This window comes from Anopheles darlingi, chromosome 2, assembly GCF_943734745.1.
Source record: "Anopheles darlingi chromosome 2, idAnoDarlMG_H_01, whole genome shotgun sequence".
NCBI classification, from domain to species: domain Eukaryota; kingdom Metazoa; phylum Arthropoda; class Insecta; order Diptera; family Culicidae; genus Anopheles; species Anopheles darlingi.
The window spans coordinates 85,043,339-85,066,817 of NC_064874.1; the positions used below are offsets into that span (position 1 = coordinate 85,043,339).

At 48.8% G+C, this 23,479-nt stretch overlaps 8 protein-coding genes across 8 annotated transcripts; 4 read left to right on the plus strand and 4 right to left on the minus strand.

Annotated features, from left to right (window-relative positions):
* The first annotated feature begins 641 nt into the window (after positions 1–641).
* Positions 642–4,117, plus strand: LOC125951534 (mediator of RNA polymerase II transcription subunit 15). The gene is made up of 3 exons (XM_049680450.1): positions 642–797; positions 865–1,004; positions 1,100–4,117. The coding sequence occupies exons 1-3, from the start codon at positions 739–741 to the stop codon at positions 3,961–3,963; spliced, it is 3,063 nt and encodes a 1,020-aa protein (XP_049536407.1). The 5' UTR covers positions 642–738; the 3' UTR covers positions 3,964–4,117.
* LOC125951547 (uncharacterized) lies at positions 4,117–5,991 on the minus strand. The gene is made up of 3 exons (XM_049680470.1): positions 5,238–5,991; positions 4,543–5,167; positions 4,117–4,468 (listed from the first exon to the last, which is right to left on the minus strand). Exons 1-3 carry the CDS (start codon positions 5,632–5,634, stop codon positions 4,267–4,269), a joined length of 1,224 nt encoding a protein of 407 aa, XP_049536427.1. The 5' UTR covers positions 5,635–5,991; the 3' UTR covers positions 4,117–4,266.
* On the minus strand, positions 5,807–7,172 carry LOC125959598 (uncharacterized). The gene is made up of 6 exons (XM_049692424.1): positions 6,922–7,172; positions 6,648–6,849; positions 6,485–6,583; positions 6,287–6,426; positions 6,051–6,202; positions 5,807–5,814 (listed from the first exon to the last, which is right to left on the minus strand). Exons 1-6 carry the CDS (start codon positions 7,134–7,136, stop codon positions 5,807–5,809), a joined length of 816 nt encoding a protein of 271 aa, XP_049548381.1. The 5' UTR covers positions 7,137–7,172.
* Positions 7,173–7,701: 529 nt separating this feature from the next.
* LOC125951554 (growth hormone-inducible transmembrane protein-like) lies at positions 7,702–9,410 on the plus strand. Its single transcript, XM_049680477.1, has 4 exons — positions 7,702–7,892; positions 7,990–8,487; positions 8,568–9,037; positions 9,115–9,410. Exons 2-4 carry the CDS (start codon positions 8,029–8,031, stop codon positions 9,200–9,202), a joined length of 1,017 nt encoding a protein of 338 aa, XP_049536434.1. The 5' UTR covers positions 7,702–7,892; positions 7,990–8,028; the 3' UTR covers positions 9,203–9,410.
* A 133-nt stretch (positions 9,411–9,543) lies between these two features.
* Positions 9,544–10,358, plus strand: LOC125951575 (heat shock factor-binding protein 1). Its single transcript, XM_049680502.1, has 2 exons — positions 9,544–9,865; positions 9,957–10,358. Exons 1-2 carry the CDS (start codon positions 9,767–9,769, stop codon positions 10,110–10,112), a joined length of 255 nt encoding a protein of 84 aa, XP_049536459.1. The 5' UTR covers positions 9,544–9,766; the 3' UTR covers positions 10,113–10,358.
* A 171-nt stretch (positions 10,359–10,529) lies between these two features.
* On the minus strand, positions 10,530–12,180 carry LOC125951550 (CBY1-interacting BAR domain-containing protein 1-A). Its single transcript, XM_049680473.1, has 4 exons — positions 11,497–12,180; positions 11,363–11,395; positions 11,008–11,265; positions 10,530–10,937 (listed from the first exon to the last, which is right to left on the minus strand). The coding sequence occupies exons 1-4, from the start codon at positions 12,163–12,165 to the stop codon at positions 10,719–10,721; spliced, it is 1,179 nt and encodes a 392-aa protein (XP_049536430.1). The 5' UTR covers positions 12,166–12,180; the 3' UTR covers positions 10,530–10,718.
* A 142-nt stretch (positions 12,181–12,322) lies between these two features.
* Positions 12,323–14,332, minus strand: LOC125951541 (cell division cycle protein 23 homolog). Its single transcript, XM_049680464.1, has 2 exons — positions 13,169–14,332; positions 12,323–13,088 (listed from the first exon to the last, which is right to left on the minus strand). Exons 1-2 carry the CDS (start codon positions 14,271–14,273, stop codon positions 12,367–12,369), a joined length of 1,827 nt encoding a protein of 608 aa, XP_049536421.1. The 5' UTR covers positions 14,274–14,332; the 3' UTR covers positions 12,323–12,366.
* A 137-nt stretch (positions 14,333–14,469) lies between these two features.
* LOC125951545 (phospholipase A2 group XV) lies at positions 14,470–16,791 on the plus strand. The gene is made up of 4 exons (XM_049680468.1): positions 14,470–14,849; positions 15,256–15,630; positions 15,727–16,249; positions 16,331–16,791. Exons 1-4 carry the CDS (start codon positions 14,669–14,671, stop codon positions 16,551–16,553), a joined length of 1,302 nt encoding a protein of 433 aa, XP_049536425.1. The 5' UTR covers positions 14,470–14,668; the 3' UTR covers positions 16,554–16,791.
* The last annotated feature ends 6,688 nt before the right edge of the window (positions 16,792–23,479 follow it).

Below are 23,479 nucleotides of genomic sequence, written 5' to 3' on the forward strand. Positions count from 1 at the left end.
AGCGGCCAAAATACAGATGAAAACAATACGTTTGACATTTCGGCATAAATTTTCGGGTTTTTACCCCTGCCACACGAAGCGAAAACATTTTGGCATTAATGTGCAAATTTGCGCGCAAATTTTCGCCCCGTGTGGCCACGGCTATTAATTTTTTCGTTTGCGCTAGAGTTTTCGCCCCGTGTGGCCACGGCTAAAAAATTAATGCCAAAACGTTTACGCTTGCCGTTTACATGCTGTCAAACGATTATTGGTCCGTGGAGCGTAAAACCTAGCGTAAAAGCTTTTTGCAAACGGTAGGGCTCACAATATGTTCTTTTTGTGGTTTACATCGACAGTGAGTGATCATTGCTAGTGTATTCAATCCTTTTCTTCAAAAAAACGATTTTAATTTCCTCAACCCGGCCATGTAAACATATCGAAGCGCAAAAGTTTTGGCATTAATTTTTTCGTTTGCGCTAGAGTTTTCGCCCCGTGTGGCCACGGCTAATAAAGTCGCACTTTTCTCCCAGGACAAAAGTACGCCTTTGTCCTACTAAAACGGCATACTTTCCGTACCTGGTGCCCCGTAGAAGCGCCGCTTTTCACCGAGCTTTCAAAATCAACGCCCGGCGGAAAAGGTGTACATATTAAACGCCATTAAGTTTGTGACACATAAAAGACGAGAAAAACACGCCGAGGGAGGCTTGACTCCCGTGAAAATCGTCCTGGTACAGTGAAAAGAAAGTAAAACCCTGCGAAATGGCTGAAGATAATTCATGGAAAACGACCAACTTTCGGCAGAGTGTAGTGAACAAAATGTAAGTGTGACGAAACCGAAAGCTATCGAACCGATTATCTTACAACGCTTTACCTCCTTTCCACCAGCAACGAAGCCATCCAGCAGACGGGTATGACTTCGTCGAAAAACGGCATCGAGATGGAAAATCATGTTTTCCACAAAGCACGAAACAAGGATGAGTATCTCGGCTTTGTTGCCAGGTTGATTTTGCATGTCCGAGAGATGAGTAAGTGTCCCGGGCAGGGTTCAGCAGGGATGACGTGGTACAGCGCGGAACGATGACGTATTAAGTTTACCGTTTTGCTCTCTTTCGATTCACAGATAGCAAACACAAAAACCAGCAAAATGCGGCAGCGGCTGCCGCACAGCAAGAGGGAGGTAATGCGAGTCAACAGGGTGCTGGAGGCGGTGGTGGTGGTGGCATGCCGGACCCGATTAACGCTTTGCAAACGCTCGCATCGCAAGGAACCCGGCCACAGATGATGGGACAGATGGGTCCGGGTGGTCCGATGGGCGGTCAGATGGGCGGTGGGAATGCGAACCCGAATATGCTACACACACCCCGACTGCAGATGGCAATGGGTGGCATGGCCGGAATGCAGGGAGGCAACCGTGTTGGTATGGGCCCTGGACCCAACCAAATGGGTGGTATGATGCCGAATCAGATGCAGGGCCCCGGTCCAGGTGCCGGCATGGGAGGCATGGCCGGTCAGATGGGCGTCATCGGACCCGGTGGTATGAGCGGGGGCAAGATTGTCGGCATGGGTGGCCAACAGCAGCAGCAACAACAACAAATGGCACAGCTGAGTGCGATGCAGGTAAATCAGATGCAAGCGGCACAGCAGCAGCAACAGCAGGGAGGAATGCCCCAGCAGCAGGGCAACATGGGGCAAGGACCCGGTGTGCAACAGATGGGCGTCGTACCAGGAGGTCCGAATCAGATGAATCCCATGGTGATGGGTCAAATTCAGGCGCAACTGCAAAACCAAAACGCTATGGGAGGCCAACAGATGGGAGCAGTCGGAATTGGTGGTGGCAATCCGATGGGCCCGATCGGAGGAAACACCGGCATGAATCCGCAAGCTATGGGAATGGCCTCGAATCAGGTCATTCGTCAGCAGATGGTGCAGCAGGGCGTCAATCCCAACCAAGTGCAGATGGGTCTCGGTCCCGCGCAAATGGGACAGCTGGGTGCAGGCGTGCAAGGGGTCGGCCCCGGCGGACCGGGTCCCAACATCGGGCAGGTCCAGCAGCAGCAGGTTGTTGTGCAACAGCAGCAGCAGCAACAGCAAGTCCAACAACAGCAGCACCAGCAACACCAACAGTTACAGCAGCATTTACAGCACCCTCAACAGCAACAGCAGCAGCAGCAACAGCATCAGCCCCAGCTTCAGCAGCAGATGCAGAACCAGCAGCATCAGCAGCACCAACAGCAGCTGCAACAGCAGCAACAGCATCAGATGCAACAGCAGCAGCAGCAACAGCAGCAGCAACAACAGCAGCAGCAACAGCAACATCATCAGCAGCAGCATCAACAGCAGCAAATTCCACAGCAACACCCACAACTCCAGCAGCATGGCCAACAACATCCCCAGATGCAACACGCCCAGCATCCACAGCTTCAACAGCAGCACCAGCAGCAGCAACAGCAACAGGTGCTACTTGGAGCTATGGGCCAAAATGTCAGTGGTCCTGTGGGACCGATCGGTGGGCCTATGGGAGGACCGATCGGCGGCCCAGGCGGTACGGGCGTCCCGTTACAGGTACAGCAAGCGCAGGCCATGCAACAGCAACAACAGCAGCAACAGGGTGGCGGCATGGGTCCGAACGTCGGTGTCGGTGGTCCAAACCAGATGAACCCGGTAGCGATGGGACCGGGACCGGGTGGTCAGATGGTCGGTGCGCAGGGCAACTTTGTCGGCATGGGTGGAGGTAACCCGATGGTACGGAAACCACAGGACATGATGCCGGGTGGTAACGTGTATCCTGGTGGTGGGGCTGCTGTACGCAGCGTGACGCCAAACAATTTTCTCCGTCAATCCCCGTCCCCATCCGTTCCTTCACCGGTCGGGCCGGGTGCACATGGACCTCAGTCGCACCCGGGACAAATGATTCCCAGTCCGGCGATTCCTTCTCCAAATCCTATGCATGGCAGTGTTCCGCAGCGATCGATTGGACAATCGCCGGGCGGATCACTCAATACACCAGGCCAACCCGGTGGAGCGGTACCGAGTCCGCTGAATCCCCAGGACGAGCAGCTGTACCGCGAGAAGTACCGCTCGCTGACGAAGTATATCGAGCCACTGAAGCGAATGATCGCGAAGATGGAGAACGACGATATCGACAAGATCGCGAAGATGAAGCGTTTGTTAGAAATTCTGTGCAATCCGAGTGTTCGGATTCCGCTGGAGACGCTGCACAAGTGCGAGGCAGCACTAACCAGCCAGCTTGGTTCAATTCGAGAGACGCCGACGAACAATCCGCTGGTAGAAGCCGTATCAAGCAGCCTTCAGAACGCAACCGGTAACCACACGCTGCAGCGCACCTTCCGTCCCTGCTTGGAGGCTCTTTTCGGACCGGACATAAAGAATCTTCCGCCACCGACGAAACAACCCCGCCTGGGTGCGACCAGTAGTGGAGGACAAGATGATTCGAACGCTTCCGGAGGCCCCGGATCCGGACCTGGATCATCCGTAACAGGCGGGACTACGAGTACCAGTGGAACAACGAGCAGCGCCAGTAACAACGCCGCGTCCGTCGGAGGCAGCGCTGGAAGCGCTAGTAACAACCAAGAAATCCCGCATATCCTGCAGGGGGAAATTGCTCGTCTTGATCAGAAGTTTAAAGTATCGCTCGATCCGTGCGCGATCACTGGCAGCAAAACGATCAAGCTGATCTGCTGGCTAGATGATAAAAGTTTACCATGCGTACCACCAGTCGCGGTCACGATTCCCGATGATTATCCATTCACCGCTCCCAGTTGCTCACTGATCGAGCAAGAGTACAACGCCACCCCGTTCCTCATCCTGGTGCAGCGCTCGTTCATTGCGCGCATCTGCAAACTGCCGGCACTCTTCACGCTGTCTCACCTCCTGGACACTTGGGAGATGTCAGTACGCCAGGCTTGTTCACCGCATCCGACTCTCGTAGCACCAACAACCACGAGTGTTCTCCTGGGAATGTAAGACAAGCGTAATGCGGCACAATTTACGAACTGTTGGGTGTTTTGTAGCATATGTTTGTATTCTTCATACGAGATAAATAGATATCCTTGTGAATTCAACATCTCTTTTTTACGCTTTAGTAACTGCAAAGGTCATGTCATAAGTTATGTGGAAGACCTTCCTACGCGGAAACGATTATTCATCGTTGTACAATTCAAAAACCTGATGAATTCACGCTTTGCGGTATGCTAGCTAAAATACAAATGTTACTAACATAAGTTAACAGATGTTCTTGGAATGTAAAATGAACTGGCTATCGTTTGGCTACGAATCGCAGGCTCTGCGTAGGATTTCTTCCATCTGCCGTCGGAATGCTTCGATGTACATAGCCCAGCCATGCCGCTTCACAGCTGATTCCTCCTGCTGCAGAATTGCCAGAGTTTGGTGTGCTTGTGTGTATATTTCTCGTTCCTGCTGATGCGTTTTTGAGATTTTTTGATCGATTTCGTCAAATGAAACACGCGAGCTAAAAGTTTTTAAATTTACAAAACTTGAAGTACAAAGCAGAATGAATCTACGCGGAACTACACGGAGACTTACCGCTTGTGCTGCATCAGCAGCTCACACATGTTGCGCCGTTTTTGCACATACTTCTCCAACAACTCGTTACATTCCTTTTCCTCCTGCTCGAGCTTTGCGTGCAATTCATTATCTTCTTGCTTCATTTTAGCGACGAAAGCGGTCGTTGCGTTCTGCACATCTGTTAGCTTTTCCGCCAGCGAACGTTCCTTGTTAAGCGTTTTGTTGGCGAGGTGGGCTATCATTTCTGGAGGGGTTGAGTCGGTATCATACTCAACGTCATAATGTTGATTCTGAAGTCCGTTTTCCACGCGACAAATCGCCGTAGATACACTAGAAGGGTGTACTTCGAGCTGCAAGTTGTCTTGCGCTTCGAAACGAACACTTAGTCGCCGAGATGGATGCATTGTCTCTACAACACGATCGCCACCACACGACGGTATACCAGTCCTGGAGAGAGTTGAGGAAGATGTATCGAAAACGTCTATCGCTATTTGCTGGATCTGTGCATGAAGAATCGTGCTAGAATCGGAAGTCAGCTGAGTCGATGATTGCTGGTTATGCATGGCATAAGAGCATTGCTCTGTTTGTTGCTTCTCGCCGGTTGCATTCTGCAGCGTCCTAGTGTAGCGAGTAGAAGGGCGTGCTATAAAGAGATAAAGTAAACCTACCGATAAAACTAACTCATTGCGCAGAGGACACATTTACGTACTTACATTCTCTAGTTTTAGCGAAAATATTGCTGATATAGCTAGTGTGACTAAGCTTACCGCGCGAGCCAGTAGCACTGTTAACCTTCGATCGTCGGGTAGTATTGGCGCGTGTTTTAGTCGTAGTTTCTCGCTTTTTTGTTCCATGATTACCATTGCTGGCGTATAAGTCCTTGTATGGTGAGTACACCTCATCCGAATCGTTGTCTTCATCTGATTCTATGGAGGACAAGGTTTCATAGCCGTTTAAGGTATCTTTAGTCGCTCCTGGATGATTTGCATCCAGCGTTTCCATTAGCAAACGGTTCACTTCCTTTGTTGGGGTCGAAGCAAATTGCTGCCGGAATGTTGCAATGGTTGTGCGCTGTTTGCCAGAGATGGAACTCTTTTTTGATTGAACCATCGTTTGAACAGAAATGTTAGTGTTTTGTGTCGTTCGTTTGTTGCGAATGCGCGCATTGATCGTCTTCCATTTGCCATTCTCTTCCTCTTGCAGCAAATGCTTGCAGAAATCATACGGATCAGCTGCTTGTGGACATTTCTTTTGATTTGGATTCGATTTGACTGGGTTGGGTTTAATAGGCTGATTTGCGGTACGAGGGCGCAGAGCATACGGTTTCAGCAATGAGGACACAGTGGCCACGGGGTCAGGGCTAACATGATCGTTCTCCTTCGAATCAAGCGAGAGATTTAATGTCGACTCTGATTGTATAGTGCCGTCTGCATTGTATTCGACCACTCTTTCGTGAGTCAGCTGTTGTTCGAAGGATTCATTCTGAATCTGATCTTCGCTGATGTTTGCGACCGATTCGCAGGCACCCGACATGAGACCCAAGAATCCCTTCAACTGTCCAAGCTCATCGGCAGGCAGTTCGATGCACATGACTGGTTCGCGAACAGTACTGTAGCTGCAATCCATAAGTGTTAAGCTTTCTTTAAACGAAACCTTAACCCTGGTGCTAGCTTTACCACTATTCCAGAGAACAAGACAAAGAAAGATAGAGAGTGGATCAAACTGGATGTTACTGAAAACACTAGTAATGGGCGATTCTTACTGAATAGTGGACAATGATTTTATCTCCCGGTACTCGATTTCTGTCTCTACTATCGGAGCATTTTCTTCCGTGGATTCACGCCCAGCAAAGCAAACACTGGATGGGTTCTTGTTCCACTCAACAAGCCAATGGCTGGCATCCTAAAAAACGATGGAAAGCCGTTAATCTACCTGACGAATAGTGACCAGTTCAACTTACTTTGATCGGATGCAATGTGACATCGTTTAGCTCTATGCCGATTACCACTGAAGAATGATACTTTCTGTTCGGAAATTGGTGCAGATATTGCCGACAGTTCTGTGTCGTATAAAATTAGGTTGACAAAAGATAAAATAGTAAAACCCAATCGAGAGATACGCACCATTTGAAAGTTAGCCCGATTCCATTCCATCATACTCTGCAGCTTGGCGTGTTTGTCTAGCGGTAGGACGACATTCTTAAGTAAATTTTCGCGTCGTGTCTTGTTCGGTTCGTAGTTGGGGTTAATCTCAAATATCAAACTCATTATCGCATATCGGACGCTGAAACTTGTGCTTTCTTTAAAGCGATAGACTAAGGCCGACCTGTGCAAGGATGATAAGGACGGGATGGAAAACGGTCATTGTGTTCAAGAGAAGACCCGTTACGCTGCTTACCCATTCTTTTGTATGACTTGATGGATGGCGTCGTACTCTTTCTGATTCAATAGGGTCATGATATTGGCCGCCGCCTTTAAGAGCCTGGTAATCTCCGATGGATTTACCCACTCTTGATTACTCAGGTCCAACAGAACGCCGATTATTTTTACAACTGTTTCACAGTTTCTATCCGGCCGTTTGGCTATCGTTTCCTGGAATAGAAAATAGTTCATAAATCGTTGCTCCCCGATATTTGGTTGTTCTCTTACCTGGGCTATTTTCATGAGACTGAATAGGCCCGTCTCGATGGGGTGCTGTTTTTGGAGCAGCTTTATAAAGTGCGATAGACATGTGCACACTTTTTGCAGCGCAGCATTTGCATCCGCTTCGTTTGCAACTCTGGCCAAAATTCTCTCCAACTGTTGTCTGCTTTGTTCATTCATGATTGAATGGTTCCTCACACGATGGGGACAATGAAATAACTGGATATTCTGAACTCTACTCCAACGAATTTCGCAGGACAAAGGAAATTCGGCCCCAAACAGCAGGGCTGCCAACGAGGGCTACTGCGATCGGCGAATTAGTTCCACGAATTCTTTGAACAAACGCGATGAAACCGCCCAGGGAACTCGAGCGTCATTATTCAGCCATAAATATTTTACATCCACGGAATGACCGTAAAAAAACCTTCTATGAGGAATATTTCGCAAAATCCGCTCCCAACTTGAGCAGTTTGGGAGTAATTTAAAATAATCCACATCGTCGTTTCTGAAGGGAGTGCTATGACGTTCCGGAAGGTCGAGAAACTTCGACGCCCCGAATCAAAACACGCAAAACTTTAAAAACCCGAATTCAAGATCCGAAAAACACGGATCCAAGAGCTCACGAAGGAAAAATAAGCTTTGTGCCTACAAAATCAGCTGCGGAATTCTATCTGAAGTAATTGTGAAATCGGATTTATCGCGACATCTGCAAAACACGAATAAATTGTAAGTGCAGCGCGGAACCGATTTGTCCATCTTCCGCATGAGTTGCATCATTTCGTGGTAATTTTACGAATAAATTGCATGTTCCCCGACTTAACAGATATATTCAAGGTCAGATTGTGCAAGATAAAGTTGTACGATGTTGCGTCTAGCGTGCAGTAAGCAGCTGATTACTCCGACGCTGTTGAAATCCGCTGCTCAGCGGTTCCCGGTGCGCCAGCAGCAGGCAATTCGGCAATTCGCTCGCGATGTGAAGGGCAGCGGAACATCCAGCAGCAGCTGGACAACCCGTGCTGAACGGGTGTCACTACGTGACCGTGCCATGGCTCCTCCCGGTCCCAACGCGTATGCGATTGGCAAGGGAGCGCTGGCCGGCGGTGCTGCCCTTGGTCTCGGTGCGCTGTGTTTCTACGGGCTCGGACTAGGAAGTGGCGCCAGTACGCTGGAGAACTCACACCTCTGGCCGGAGTACGTGAAGCAGCGCATTCAGGACACCTACCTGTACTTCGGAGGCTCCTTGGCCATTTCGGCGGCCAGTGCAATGGCCGTGTTCCGATCACCTCGCATGCTAAGTCTAGTGTCGAGAAACGGATGGATGGTATGGCACCGTAAAACCGAATCTTCGCGCAATCCATCGTGTTAACTGACAAATTTCTTTTTCTCTTGACCTCAAACTAGTCGATTCTTGGAACATTTGCATTGATGATCGGATCGGGCATGGTGGCTCAATCGATACCGTACAGTCCAGGCCTCGGTAGCAAGCAGGTAGCCTGGGCCGTACATTCGGCCATTCTTGGGGCCGTCATTGCGCCTATGTGCTTCGTCGGTGGAGCGATCCTTACCCGGGCTGCCTGGTACACTGCTGGCGTTGTTGGAGGACTTTCCACGGTGGCCGTGTGTGCTCCGAGCGATAAGTTCTTGTACATGGGCGGACCGCTCGCCATCGGACTGGGAGTCGTGTTCGCTTCTTCGCTGGCGTCCATGTGGCTGCCCCCCACAACGGCCCTAGGAGCCGGAATAGCTTCCCTGTCGCTGTACGGTGGACTGCTTCTGTTCAGCGGTTTCTTACTTTACGACACGCAAAAGATAGTGAAACGAGCCGAAATGTATCCTCTGTACGCGCCACGGCCTTTCGACCCAGTCAACTCGTAAGTATTTCTGGCCGCGAGCATCCGTTCCAGTTCAAGGGAAATAATATTGGATTGGTTTTCCGAACTCTTTCCAGAGCAATTTCGATCTACATGGACACGTTAAACATTTTCATCCGAATCGTCACCATCCTTGCGGGTGGTGGCGGCAGTCGTCGCAAGTAAAGCACTCTAATTTAAATAGTTTCTATACTTTCTAAGCGTAACTACGATTTGCAACGTTTCTGCATCAGGTTTAACACCTAATCATGTGATTATTGCTTTGCAGAGATCAATAGAAAGCTTGTTCGATTCAATTCGATCTCCCTTTCCTGGAATGTAAATAAATTGGAGAAGAAACATGTAGAAAGTTTAAAATATCCGAAGAAACATGAAGGAAGTTTAAATTATCCTGAGAACTTTTCGATTTCAGAAAAAACAATTTCCGCGTTAAGAAGCAGAAAATTTCCGCCGGATCTCGAGTTCTGAACTCGGGGCCCTGAACGCGCGCTCTAGAGAATCGAGGAAAACAAAAGGCGTACGGAAAGAATCTCGACCGGCGGAACGGGGTGCGGAAGTTTGTTGATTCGATCGCAAAAGTGGGAGTTTTCCTGGCCTGTAAAATCCAAAGAGTTGTAACGATTCCAGTCCGGAAGCTAGTAACGTGGTGCAGTTAGTAGTGAACGGTCTATTTGGCCAGAGAGATACAAGCGACCCCGAACCAAACAAACCGCAGAGATCCTTGTCACGATGGCCGATGCAAAATCCGAGATCGACAGCGACGCAGAGCAAAACTATTCGCTAAACAGCAATGTGGACCCAAAAAACATGCAAGAATTGACCGTTTATGTGAGTACTCGTAGTTCACTAGAACGCCTTCCCGGTCGTCGATTGCCTGGAGCCCTTTCATAATTCCTGTTTCTTCGGTTCCCGGCTGCAGGTTCAAAATCTTCTGCAAAACGTGCAAGATAAGTTCCAGACCATGTCCGACCAAATCATTTCGCGAATCGACGACATGGGAACCAGGATAGACGATCTCGAGAAGAATATCGCCGATCTGATGCAGCAGGCCGGTGTCGAGGGACAGGATAAATAAGCACTATCGTGGCTCTCGAGTATGCTAACTAGAAGTGGAACATTTCGTGTCTTCTCGTTAGAGATTTTTAAAAATAATCGCATCCTTTTCCCTGGCAAAGCACGATAGAGCACCTAGGCATAATGATTCGAGAATGGGGCGTTTACTATTATTTCGAAAAAAAAAAAAATCCTTTTAGCACCCCCTACAATTTGAGTCTCAACATTCAAACATTGGCTCCGAGAAGGGTGTGTAGAGCGCAGATCCAGATATGCATTTGTTTGATAATTTCATTGGAAGTAACACGAGCACCTACGTTGGTAGAATATTTACTCTTTTTTAATGTAATGTAAGCACTACCAAGGAATAAATCAATACACGGGCAATCAAATAAGTTAATCGTTTTTCCCCGTTACTCGTGTAACCAAACGTCGCCTCGCTCTCATAGCAACGGAATAATAAAGCAGTAAACGCAACTGGGTGATTCCATACATGAAGTTCACATATGCTACGCAGAGAAGATGTTGGGGACTCTTCGATTCAACAGTGCTGGTTGCTATGCTACAGATAATTTCAATAGCCGTGGCGATGAAGATCCGGGAGAAACACCGTGAGTGTGGGATATTGTTACGGTTTATAATCTTTTAGTTTGATGATTTTGAACGAAGTATCCACTTGACTCTTTTTTCCAGTCTCAGAAGATCCGGATGGTCCGCCTACTCTCGGGTGCTTCACATGAGTATCCGATTGGTCATCTGTTTCGGTTTCGCTAATCTCGCTATCATCATCGTCATCATCGTCCGATGAAGATTTGGATTCCGTGGACAAATCACGTTTCATGGAGTCCTTTCGATAGAGAAAGTAGAAGAAATGGAATTGCTATAAGGCTCTGGGAAAACGTTTTGCATAATCTTACCAGAGATTCTATCGATTGTTGCACCGCTGTACGGTTAATTCGTCTTGTGGTACTCCTTTGGGCAACCTGCTGATCTACGGCCTGTTCCGGTTCCTGTTCCTGTGACGAGTTAAGCGAATTGGAGCTCAGGCTTTTGTTTTTACGGCCTGCCGAAAACCCAGCCAGAGTGGCATTTAGAGCACCCATAGACTGCGATTTGATGCGCTGCAGAAAGTAACGGTCCGGTATCGTGTCCCTTTGGAGGTATTTCTTAAATTGCTATATAGATTGCAAAAGGACACGAAGTTAGTAAAGGTAGTCAAATAGGGAATGAAGGTGGTAAAAAGGAGTACAAGTCCATTTTCTTTCAAGTTACCCGATTCTGGCGCTTGAGTTCCTTGTGTACACCCTTTCATTGCGGTGGTAAGCATTAGGGGTACATCAAACATTAGCGAGAAGCATTAAGGTTAGCAGAAAAGCATTAATTTGAATTTCGACAGTACTGCCTACCTGAAGATCCTTGCTCTCATCGATATCACTAATGTCCTGATAGGTGGCTGAAAGAACCTCTACCGCTTGCGCGTGCATTTTCAGTTCGATCATTACGAAATTCAGTAGCAATTCTTTTACATCCCGTAACTTTTGTTTTTCGAATCGTTCAACGAACGTCTCGATACCTTTAAGCGATTTCTCCACCTCCAGAGTAGACTTGATCATTTCCGTGTCATTGGCGTTACGCCTGGCGCCACGACTGTTACGCGGTTTGCTCTGTTCTAGCTGCTTCCGTTTTGCCAGATCTTTATCGCGGCCCTGTAACGCTTCCTTTACCCCATCCTTACATTGCTTACACACGGTTTCGTACTGGCCCAGCTCGGACACGATGCGCGTCTCCAAGCGCTTCACGCGACAATCGTGGAAATCGCCGATCAAAGTAACCGCCTTCGCCAGACTTGAGAGGGCAGTGGCGAGCGTTCCGTTGTATTTTTCCGCATCGCAGTAGTCCTGCGTGGCGTGGGCCAACTCATCCGCTTTATCTCGCACCCGGGCCACCTTGCGGGTGTACTCGGCAAAGGCCTCGCACAGCTCACCGAAATGTTTCTCAACGATGGCAATACGATCGTAGATAAACTTGGATTGTTCCTCACACAAAAAGGCAGTTGTACTTCCACCGCGTAGCATTCTGGCCAACTCGGTTCGTTGTCACGGACGCCAGTTGAAACACTGACGGCTATCATAGCACGCCGAACCGTGAGGGAAAGTCTATTTGTTGCTGGTTTCACGTTGCTAAGCAACCAGCTGACAAAAATCGACTGAAACCGTTTGAAGTGACCGCCCGGGTTTATGGAAATTGTATTTTAATTAACAATACTTATTTTTCTACTATTCATTTATATCAAAAGATTCTTCCATCTGGTACTCGGGAATATCTGTAGGTTCTTGCGCAGGCTGTTGGTTCATCACCAAATCTACCATACTCGTTGGCGGGGCCACGTTGGTTTCATCCATGTCCATATCATCAGCGAAAGGCTCTGTTGCATCACTATCCGGCTGCTGTTCGGGGTTTCCCTCCTTGCCGGATTTGCTGGCATCGTCTGTAGCGGGAGGTTGTGTCGGTATCCGCTTGCTGGCGATTATTTTGAGCAGCGATTCCGCCTCTCGCTTCATATCCTCGTAGTCCAGGCATTTATAGGCAAAGTGTTTTGCCTTATCGATATCGTCGTGTTTATCGTAGTAGGTGGCTAGCGTCAGGTACGCGTGGCACAGTGATGCCTTATCAGAAACCAAGTTTTCTTCCGAGCAGAAGCTCATGTACGCTTGGATTGCCTTCTCCGTCTCGCCTTGTTTTTCGTACAGTTTGGCCAAACTGAACATCGCCATACCCTCGATATCGCCCACTTCATACGCCTTCATGTAGCACTTGATCGCATCATGGTCCTTATCGAGCTTTTCGTAGGTTTCTCCAAGCGCCACCAGCATCCGACTATCGAAGGGTCGCAGCGTTTGGGCTGCCTTGTAGTAATGTAAGCTATAGAACGGCATCTTGAGAATCTCGTACGCCTGCCCCAAACCATACCATGCACGGAAATCCCGCTTGTTGACCTCTGCAAAAGATAGCGATCATGGAACATAGCGAGAATGTTAGCACACATGCCTGGTAGTCAACGCCGGCACCGGCACTTACCCACTGCCTGGCGGTAGCTTTGAATGGCCGCGTTAGTGTTTTTCATCTCCATGAACTCGTGCCCCATCAGTGTCCAGGCGGAAAGGTATCGAGGATTTAGCTTCAACGCCCGTTGGAAGTACATGACAGCCTTATAATGATCCGCCCGTATGCTGTAGTAATTACCGACGACACAGCACGTTTCCGGGCTGTACTTGTTGATTTCGATCACCTTGTGCGCCAGATGGGACATTTCCGTTTTCATATCCTTCACAAACAGCAGGTTAGAGTAGGAATCTAGGTTGTCCAGCCGGTATGGATCGATGTCTTGCAGATGCTGAAAGATCTCGATCGACCGATCCACGTCCCGTTTGTTCGAGAACGCGATGGCCAGCTGTGTCGGTATGAAAACACACTTGCCGAATCCCTTCGCCTGCAGCTTGTCGAATACTCGGATGCCTTCATCATTCAAGAACAGCTCGATATAGGTGTACCCGATGAAGATTTGCTTCATCCAATGCTTCGGGAGGTCCAGTTTGTGTAAAATGGCCTTCCCGGTGACCAGCGGGGCAAGCTCGATCCAGGCACTCCACAGCGTCGGTTCCGCATTAACGGCCTCCACGAACACCTGGACTGCCATATCGTTTAGATCCAGCTTTTTCAGTATCACTCCGTACAGATAGAGGCAGTACCCGTCCAGCTGTTTCTGGCTATGTTCGGTGCGGAGCGTCGTGAGCAGATCCGCAAAATCCTTCACATGCTTCGTCGTGCTGACGACGGAACTATCGGTCATGTTGTCCAGCCGTTTCTTTTCCTTCGACATGTACGTGGCGTAAATGTGCAGAAACTTCGGTACCGGCGAGGTGCAGTTGCGTGTGAAGTACGCGGAACGGTCGTACTCCTGCACATCGAAGTAGCTCTTGGCCAGGACGTAATCGTCGTACTCGGCTGTTGCGATTCCGGAGTGCATGTTTTGGAACGGTGCCTCCCGCAGATCGACGCTCGTCTCGGAAAGCCCGTGGTTGAGTTCGGCCAGCCATTTGGCGCAGTGCATCAACCCCCGCTTGTTGCACTCGACAATCCCGACAATGATATCCTTTTTCACGTCGTTCAACTGTTCCTCCATCGTTCAGCACTACAAAAAAAGGAAAGCCGGCGCGGACGCTGTTTTTGAATCGGTGACAGGCGCACTGTTTTTGTTTGACAGTTCTGTGAGTCTGTGTGAGTGTGATGGCACGCCGCAGAGATCAAAACAACTCCCGGCGTCGTCGCGTTATCAATTTGCCCGCATCGAGGAAGCCGAAAAAGGTCGAGAAGCGTAATTCGTTCTAGCCTCTGTCCGCGGTGGCCACTTTCGCTTACGCAGCAAAGTTTGTGAAAACCAAGTCAGCCAGTTTCGGTCTTCTGTGTCGCGCGTTTGTGTGTTTGTCGTGTGGCGCCGTTTCGATCGATCGACTGCAGTACCCAGAACTTCTTTACGGCGAAGGTTCTCGGTGGTCTCCGCGTTCTACCTTTAGCATCATGCGATTTCAATCGTTCGTAATTATCATCTCTCTGCTGGTGGCATCCCGTTGCCCCGGAAGTACGGGCGTGTTTTTCAACCACGGAGGCAAATACCTGCGAGAGTTGAAACGAATCTTCGAAAAGTATGAAAACCTGCTGCGACCAGAAGGTGACCACAAGCTATCACCAGTTATCTTCGGTAAGTTGGCTTATTTCCATCCGTGACGCATCGGAATATGGGACGCCAGACGGATTGACGCGCTCGCTCGATCAGCTTGGAAGGACAAGCTTATCAAAGTACCAGCACACGAGCGTACGCACAGATAATGGTCCGCTGGTTCGCGCTGGTTGATTGGAGAGAGACAAACGAAAAACAAGTAAATTTGCGTAAACGATGGCGCACGACGCTCGTGCTTCGCGGTCGTACGATTCGAGGGCAAAGTTTCCGTTCGATCGACCGTCACCCGGGTCGTGGGGAGACACTCCGATGCCACCGATGACGACGACTGCCTTTGGCGTTGTTTACGACGGCTCCTGCTGTGATGGAAGAATGCGAAGCAGGGGCACCGATCTAAACTTTCCATTGTCTCCACCTTCGTTTGCAGTGCCCGGTGATGGCGGAAGTCAGATGGATGCGATGATAGACAAACCCAGCAAGGTGTCCTTCCTGTGCCAGAAGCAAACTACCACCTTCTTCAATCTCTGGCTGAACAAGGAGCTCCTGATGCCACTGGTGATCGATTGCTGGATCGATAACATTCGCCTCGAGTACAATAATGTGACGCGTACAACTCGCAACTCCCCGGGCGTAGTGACGCGCATTCCTGGCTTTGGTCAGTCCGAGACAGTCGAGTGGTTGGACCCTTCGCACGCCACCGTTGGAGCGTACTTTGTCAACATAGCGAATGCAATGGTCGCGAACGGCTACATCCGGGATAAGTCCATTGTAGGCGCACCGTATGACTTCCGTAAAGGGCCAAGTAAGATGCATTACTGTCTAGGGCTGGTGATTGCGATGTACTGATGTTTCTTTGCTTGCTTTCTCCTCTCCCCGCTCTCATTATCTCGTCCTACAGACGAGCACAAAGAATATTTCTTGGCGCTAAAATTCCTTGTTGAACAAACGTACACTCTGAACAACGAAGTTCCGGTAACGTTCATCGTTCACAGTATGGGTGCCCCGATGACGCTGCACTTTCTACAGATGCAAACCGCCGACTGGAAGGCCAAGTACGTTCGACGGATTATCTCGTTGGCTGGTGCATGGGCTGGCAGTGTCAAAGCACTGAAGGTGTACGCCATTGGGGATGATTTGGGCGCGTTTGCGTTGAGTGGCAAAGTGATGCGTGCCGAACAGATTACCAATCCTTCCCTGGCCTGGCTACTACCATCACCATTGTTCTGGAAACCAAACGAGGTGCTCGCCCGTACACAGGCCCGCACGTACACGATGGCACAGTTGCAAGATTTCTTCACTGATCTCGATGTACCGAGTGGATGGGAAATGCGCAAAGATACGCTACCGTTCACGATGAACTTTACTGCTCCCGGTGTGGAGTTGCACTGTTTCTACGGTAGTCACATCAATACGGTCGAATCGTAAGTACCACACCTGACCACCACTCATCACGGTTATGGCTTGAGTTTTTCAACTAGCCTATTCTTATTTGTCTTCGGTAGCTTGGATTACCAAAAATCGTACGACTTCAGTGGTACACCCGTACTGGTGATGGGTGATGGAGATGGTACCGTCAACAGCCGCTCACTGGAAGCCTGCAAGCATTGGACAATGCAGCAGAAGCAACCCATCTACACCAAAGAGTTTCCTGGGGCCGACCATATGAGCATCCTGGCCGACCTGAAGGTCATCGAATCCGTCATCCAGGTGTTGCTCTCGGATTAAGTTGTTCTAGATTCTGGAGAATAGGAATCAAAGCACCATGCAGCTAGAAAGTGATATTTTCTCTCTCGTGCAATCTCAACACATTGTAGTAATGATTTACCTTACCACGTGCCGTAAAATGCTCTTTACTGAAACTGAAAAACCGAATGATTCTCAACAAGCGCATGATGTGCCATGCCGCACGACTGTTTATAGCGAAAATAAAACCGATGCCTCGTTCAACGTAATGCCCACGTTCATTCTTTCCCTTTTACATCCCATCGACTCTCTGTGATTACATAACATACCCTTATACGATGTATTTTACGCAGCAATATTTCGTTTGGTCGATCCTGAAATCGACACCAGTAGCTATCGGCTTAGTTTGATCGTTCATGCAGAATGTGACCTTTACTGATGCCATATAAGAACTTTTGCCTGGTAAGGGACACATGCAGCCCAGGCAGGAAGTTTGCGTAACAGCGTTCTGCACTTTTATGCCAATACCAGTCGCACTAACGAGACTGGAGTACACCAGTGGTTTGACATTTTCGGTTGCGGATTAGGGCAATATGTTTCGAAACGTGTTACGCACCGTACCTATAGGCTACAGACATGGGATTTGGACTATTCTCATTTGTTTCTTGAATATTCGTTTTAGATAAATAATTCCACTGCAGAAGATTTCTTTTGTGTACCAGGTAATCCTCGATTCAGTTTCCAAAATTTCGTCTTATTTTCGTTTATTATTTGGGAACTCCTCTTCTCGCTCCACACGTGTTAGTTTCCCCAAAATACTAGCAAACAAAAATACTTTCCAACATCCTAGCACGTGCTTATTTTAAACAAATTACCCTAATTCAGCCAAAATTTGCATTGCTGAAGCTCGTGCATACGAGGAAAAGGCACGAGTGTAAAATCATCGGTGGGGGAGGGAGCATTGAGCAGTAAATAACAAGACCAAAATGGAACCGTGGGCTGATCAACGGGATGTTTTTGGGGAGAAAATCCTCAACTCTAGTCTATCCTGTGCAGCGATGTGAACATCAAGGCCAGGGCAGGGCTATGCGTCGGTCGTTGGCATCATAAGGCTCCGTCGGCATTGCTGAAAGCCACGTGCTCGGTTGGCGTAGCTCATCAAACTCCCTGAGCAACAGATGGTCGTTGTCAATCACTCTCGCATTCGCCGTGGACGGGTAGTGCAGTACGTTCCTTTTCCTCACGTGCGTATTGAAATTCTTTCCTGGTGCTTAACAGCAGCAGCATCACTGAATTTGCAATGCTGTGCACCGTGGATTGCCAAGAACGATAGACACATCCTCATCTCGGGTCAATGCGATAGCATGTGCGTAATGGATTAGTAATGTTGATAGTACGTGCATACCCGGGTTATTGAGCAAGTTTGGTTGGCTTTGACACTGGCCTGGGATTACGTAGGCCCTAGTATGATAACACGATGTTTCGAGCCACTCTCTCACATCCTCGTCTGGGCGCCAGATGTTATGGAGGGAGGGTAGGGTGAGACTTGCTCGCAGCAGCACGCCACGCAGCAGGACTTGCGAAAACAAACATACCTTTGTTGCAGGCCGAGTGTTGGCGCTTGAATTACGATTTTCTATCGTTGCCCAACGTACCGAGAAGTTTGCGGAAAACTTGCGCTCAGATGAAGCCATTTTGTGTTGACCTCGTAGGCTCGTAACTCATATGCGTTATACCACTAGTTTGGTAAACTTTCTTACATGCAATACCTACTCATACCTAAGAGAATTAATCCATATGGTTGCTTAACTATTCAAATGTTAAAGTATGTACAAAAATGTTTGAATTTATCAATCAGTGGATACATGGGATCTGCCTTCTTTCCTACATTCTTAAAATACATCGTTTCCAATGTTTGACTGACGTAACACGAGAAAGTTAGAGAGCTGGCGTCGGGACGTAATGGAAAACATTCCGGTACATTTCAAAGGCTTCTAGATGCACTGAATGTGTGTATAGTTAAGACATTTGAAGGATGCTAGAGAACAGCCGAGCTTTCTTCGATACCTCACCTTGGGCTGGGAGTTTGAGCCAGACGGAAAAAAGAAGAACCCAATCAAAGATTACTTCAATCGAGTCGTGATGATGTAACTTTCTATTCCTTTTCCGTGTCCAGTTCATAGGGACATCTTAATCATTTTTTTCTCTTGAAGGCGCAAAGTGATATACTTGAGACTTTTTTACGCAAATTTCTTAACTCACGTGAGCTGTGGGGATTTGGTCACATTCTGTTTGTCGTCTGAAAAGGTCCGACAGACAACACTTATCCGGTGGTTCGCCCTTGGCATTAAGCTCGAACTGCGTTTGGATAAGTGGAGTTGCTCAATCACGTGCTCTATCCAGTTCAATGCTAGTCCGTGGTACGTTCTCACGTGCAAGCATAGAGCGTCCGCGGAACAGCTGGAATTCCGGGTAGCTGACTTTCGTTTAGACGTAAGATTACTCTTTCCCAACGTCTTAATCGACTGTCTTAATCACAACAGTGAGAAGGCCATTGTGGCATAAGGATACGATCAACGTGATAGTATCTTAGAACTGATTCAGAGGAGTGTAAGCACGTTGCCCCACGATTACAGTGAAGGACCACAAAATGACGCAGAATGATACCATGAGTGTTGGGTGGCTGGGAATTCTTACTGTCTTCTGTTTGATTTCGGTTCAGATAGTTGTGTCAGAAAAAAGAAACGAATGCCAAGTATTTTAGTACAAACCATATCTTTATTTTTCTCCAACGTTCGATTGATTGATTGATTAGCGATTTGGAACAATGTTTCATTTCTAACCGTGCTTCTTCTTCCTCCCAAAGGGGCAGGCCGTCGTCACAATCTCAGGGATTATCTTCTGTTACAACAACTTGATTTTTCCTTTTCCTTAGCATCCTAAAACACTTATCACTAATAATACGATTGGAAGGCTAGCAGGGAGAAGGGTTGGTTGGCGTGGGAGTCGCATTTAGTTTAAGAAAGAAAAAACATCCACACAAATACACACACCCACACACACACACATCGACAGTGACATGCATGCACACATGGTTGACGAAAGAACAGTTGATAATGATGGAAAACGTTCGAGAAAGCTTAGTAGATAAACGATCACCACCGAATCAAATCGCCATCAGCAGCCATCAGAGATGGGAAAGTATGTGTATATCACACGCTCTGCCTCGCCGAAACCGGTATGCAGCCTGGGCCAAGAGGCTTGCTCCACTAGTTAATGTCCTTCCGTCCAGCAGCAGTAGTAGCCACCGGTCCACACTTACCGCTCGCTTACACACTAATAATGCTCTCAATCACTTATAACAGAATCAATGCTTCTCGTTGCTGCAAACCATCCCTCCCTTTGGTTTTCGGCGGAATATCAATTAGCAAATAGTAGCGCTAGAAGTCGCTCCTGTTCGATAATATCTCTGCTTACCGCTTCTACAATAGTTTGGCATCCTAACTGGCGTACGCTCGCTTACCATTCTGCTATACTCCGATTCTACTTACAGCTAGCTTATGTCAGGCCACACGATCACCGCTGAGAATTCGTCCCGTGCATCATCGGGATGCACTAGACGCTAAGGTTGGTTGGTAAATATAATTTGATATTAGGCTTGCCGCAACACCATGGTTGCCCTTGAGCGAAGCGTTGCTTCATATCATGCGCTTATGCTTCTTTTTGTTAACTTCTCGTTCTTCAGTTGTTATGTTCTATAGGCAATTCATTGGCACTGTGACATAGAATTTGGCTAATTGGTCTCCTAGCGGTGGTCGACTGGAGAGGGGGAACCGGATTTTTGGATTTTTCTTGCTCCGTGGACACATCGTGAACAGGGAGTGTCGCGTCGCACATATCGGCCCAGATTACGGGAGGAACTTAAGAGTACTCACAGCCTTATTTGAATTTAAAATTTATCTCACGTCTACACTCGCTCAAGCCCAATTCCGCGTTACCAATTTGAATTCACCAATTACAGAAACAAAGAGTGGCATGTAGGGAGGGAGGTTAAATAGAGTGGCGGAAGTTGGTGCCGTACCACGCATTTGGAGCGTGCAATTGGAGGTTTGGAACTGCATCTAATGCCAAACAATGCGGGCGGATGTGTTTATTCGCAATAACTCTGACATGCTCCCATCATCTCATCACCAATGAAAACGCGATCCGCGAGCTCGCCGGATTTATGGAAACAGAATGGAGGTGCGAGTTGCGAGTTTTGCCACCGAAAAGCATCGCATATCGATCAAACGTGATCGTTTCGTGGTCGAAGCGGACGAAGTCACAGACGATGCGCATCCGATGAAAGTGTGTGGAGCGTGTCTAAAAGTGGATTTCTTGACCATCGCGCGAGTGCCGAACCGGTGTGACCAGACCACGAGCGAACGAGTTCTAAATTTATGAATGGGAGTCCCCGGGGGGAGGTGGGCGCTCAGTGCTCAGTATTTGAATCGAAAATACATTTCCACTGGCCGCTGGTCGACGAGGTAAATCGTTCGGTCTCGTCACTTAACCATCGTACATCGTCGCTCCATGCCCGATCGAAGCAAACGCTGATCAAATATGTGATCAACGCGTGTGTTCACGTAACCATCGGGAGCCATTTTTAGGTCCCGACAACCGGACATAATGACGTACAGAACGGGGACTTTAATGGAAGCAAATCACATTCCTTGACCAGCCACCGTGTCAGTGACAACCATTGTCATAAACGGCATAAACAAAAGGAACCGGAATGGAACGTCCGACGATGACGTCCATACAGGTGTGTGTTCCCCCTCCCCGCAAAGCCGTACTGTTCTCGATCGCATCTGGACTGAACCGAACCTAGGGAGCTGCGGAGTTTGGGGGGGGGGGGTGTGGTTTCCATTTTCCGGAAGTCACCGAGAGTAACATGATGAGGCCCCCGCCGGATTCGGTCCAGCTCCGTACCAAATGACGTTTGTCATTGTCGGGCCAGAAAGGAACATACACGCAGGTGCACAGCACCAGGATCTATTTTTACGGTGAGTCAAAGCCGACCGTAGCGGGAGGAAGGTGGGGTGTGAGATGAAGCTCCATGATGATGGCGCACTGTCGGGACGGGCGGGAGAAGGAAATGCCGTCACAAACCGCAGACCGCACCGGGCATCGAAAGCTGAGCGCCGGGATTGGCCGGGCCGGGACATGATGATGAATGTCTGTGACTGACTGTGACGGCTTCTAGAGAGAGCATATCGCTCTCCGTCCCTGGTGCTGTGCTGTCCGCCGGCGGTGGTGGTGGTTCGTTCATTTTGTTTCGAACTCATCCTCGGTATGCAGGATGTGCAATTGCGTCAAACCGACTAGATCACCTGAAGCCGGTTAGAGCGAGCGCCAATTTCGGTCCACAATTCCTTACGGATTGTGGTGGTGGCAATAAGGGGTATGCGTGTTTGTGTGTCCGTGTGTGTGTATGCATGGGCATCTCTTCTTGCTTTCTCCTGCCGTGGATCCCCTGCTGGCATTTTGGCTCCTATTTACCTTGGCTACGACAACTACGTGCCAGTGTAAACGGACGAATCATCCGGCCCGCAGCTCGGAGCGCAGCTGACGTCGGAAGCGCAGAAACTCCCAAACGAGTGTTTGCCGTAGGTGGAACCGTAGGTTGTTTGGTTCCATATTATGTTGCTCGAGCTTTTGGCCGCTTCGTGGCATACCTTGGCCACCGTCTGTGTTGGGACGAACTGTTTTGGAGCCAGGTATTTTGCGGAAACTAGAAATAGATATCTCAATCAAGTCAAGGAATCTCGGGCGATGAGGCTTCGCTCGTCGACTCGCTCTCGGTCGACTATTTCCGTCAATTCCGTAGCGACCCCAAACGTTGTTTTGGATGATTTGTAGTTTCCGGCAAAACGGTATTGTGTACTGTTCTCGCAAAATTTGGCCTTCGGTTGTGTATTATTTTGTCTAAATTTATCAGAATTTAATTCGTGTGACCTTCGGCGGTCCGCGATAGCTTTGAGCATGAACACTGGACTGTGGAATCATTAGATCAGAGCGTTAGAGGTTCGCACAAAACACCCGCGAGCATTAATTCCATGCTCGTGTTTTATGGTGTGCCCATCGCCCGTCTCTACTTGTTCCAGGATCTTAAACGGCTAATCGATTCCGGTGAAGCAGCTGCCATAGTCGGGCGCTTCCAGCTAGCTTCCAGCCCCCGGTGGTGTGGGGCGAGGGAATCGCAAATCAATCGCTTGTTTGCGTTGTTTGTTCGCGGAAAATCGCAGTTCCGTGGTGCCTGCCTGTTCCGCGCCAGACTGTTTTCCTTCCACTCCAGTAGCTTCCCTGATTAGTAGTGGTGGTGGTGGCAGTAGGGGCCACGCTTGTATGAGACGTGCTCAAGTGACACCGATTCCTCGCTCTGACGCTCCGACCGGATCGGATGTCTGCGCTTGGGTCGGGTTTGGAAAATTTCCACTGCAACATATGCAACATCATAGCAGGCGTGATTACTTCGCCGGATACGTAAGGTGACATTAGGGCTGGGGCTGGGAGGGTTAGTGGAGCTCATGCGGTCCGCCGGTGGAAATGCGTCCGAATTCAAATGAGCACAACTTCAGCTTCCTGGTAACCCCCCTACCCCCATCCCCGAGAATGTGTGCGACATTAATGAGGCTCGATTGAGTGAACATTCCTGGTTTCCCCCAACAGTTCCATATGTGCGCCGATGAATGGTATGAGCAACAATCTAACCTAGACAATCGATGAATCGCGCGCGCACACACGTGTGTAGTGTGTGTGTTTGTGTGTACGTGTGTGTGTGTTGCGGCCAAGTACCGGGGACATGTATTAGCGCCCTTAGCTAAAACGATAAGGGTGTCCTCGGTATCGGCGCTTCTCGCAAAATGCTTGACTTACATGGCTACGTGTTAGTTGTTGCGGGAAGGAAGGAACAAAATGCGCGTAAC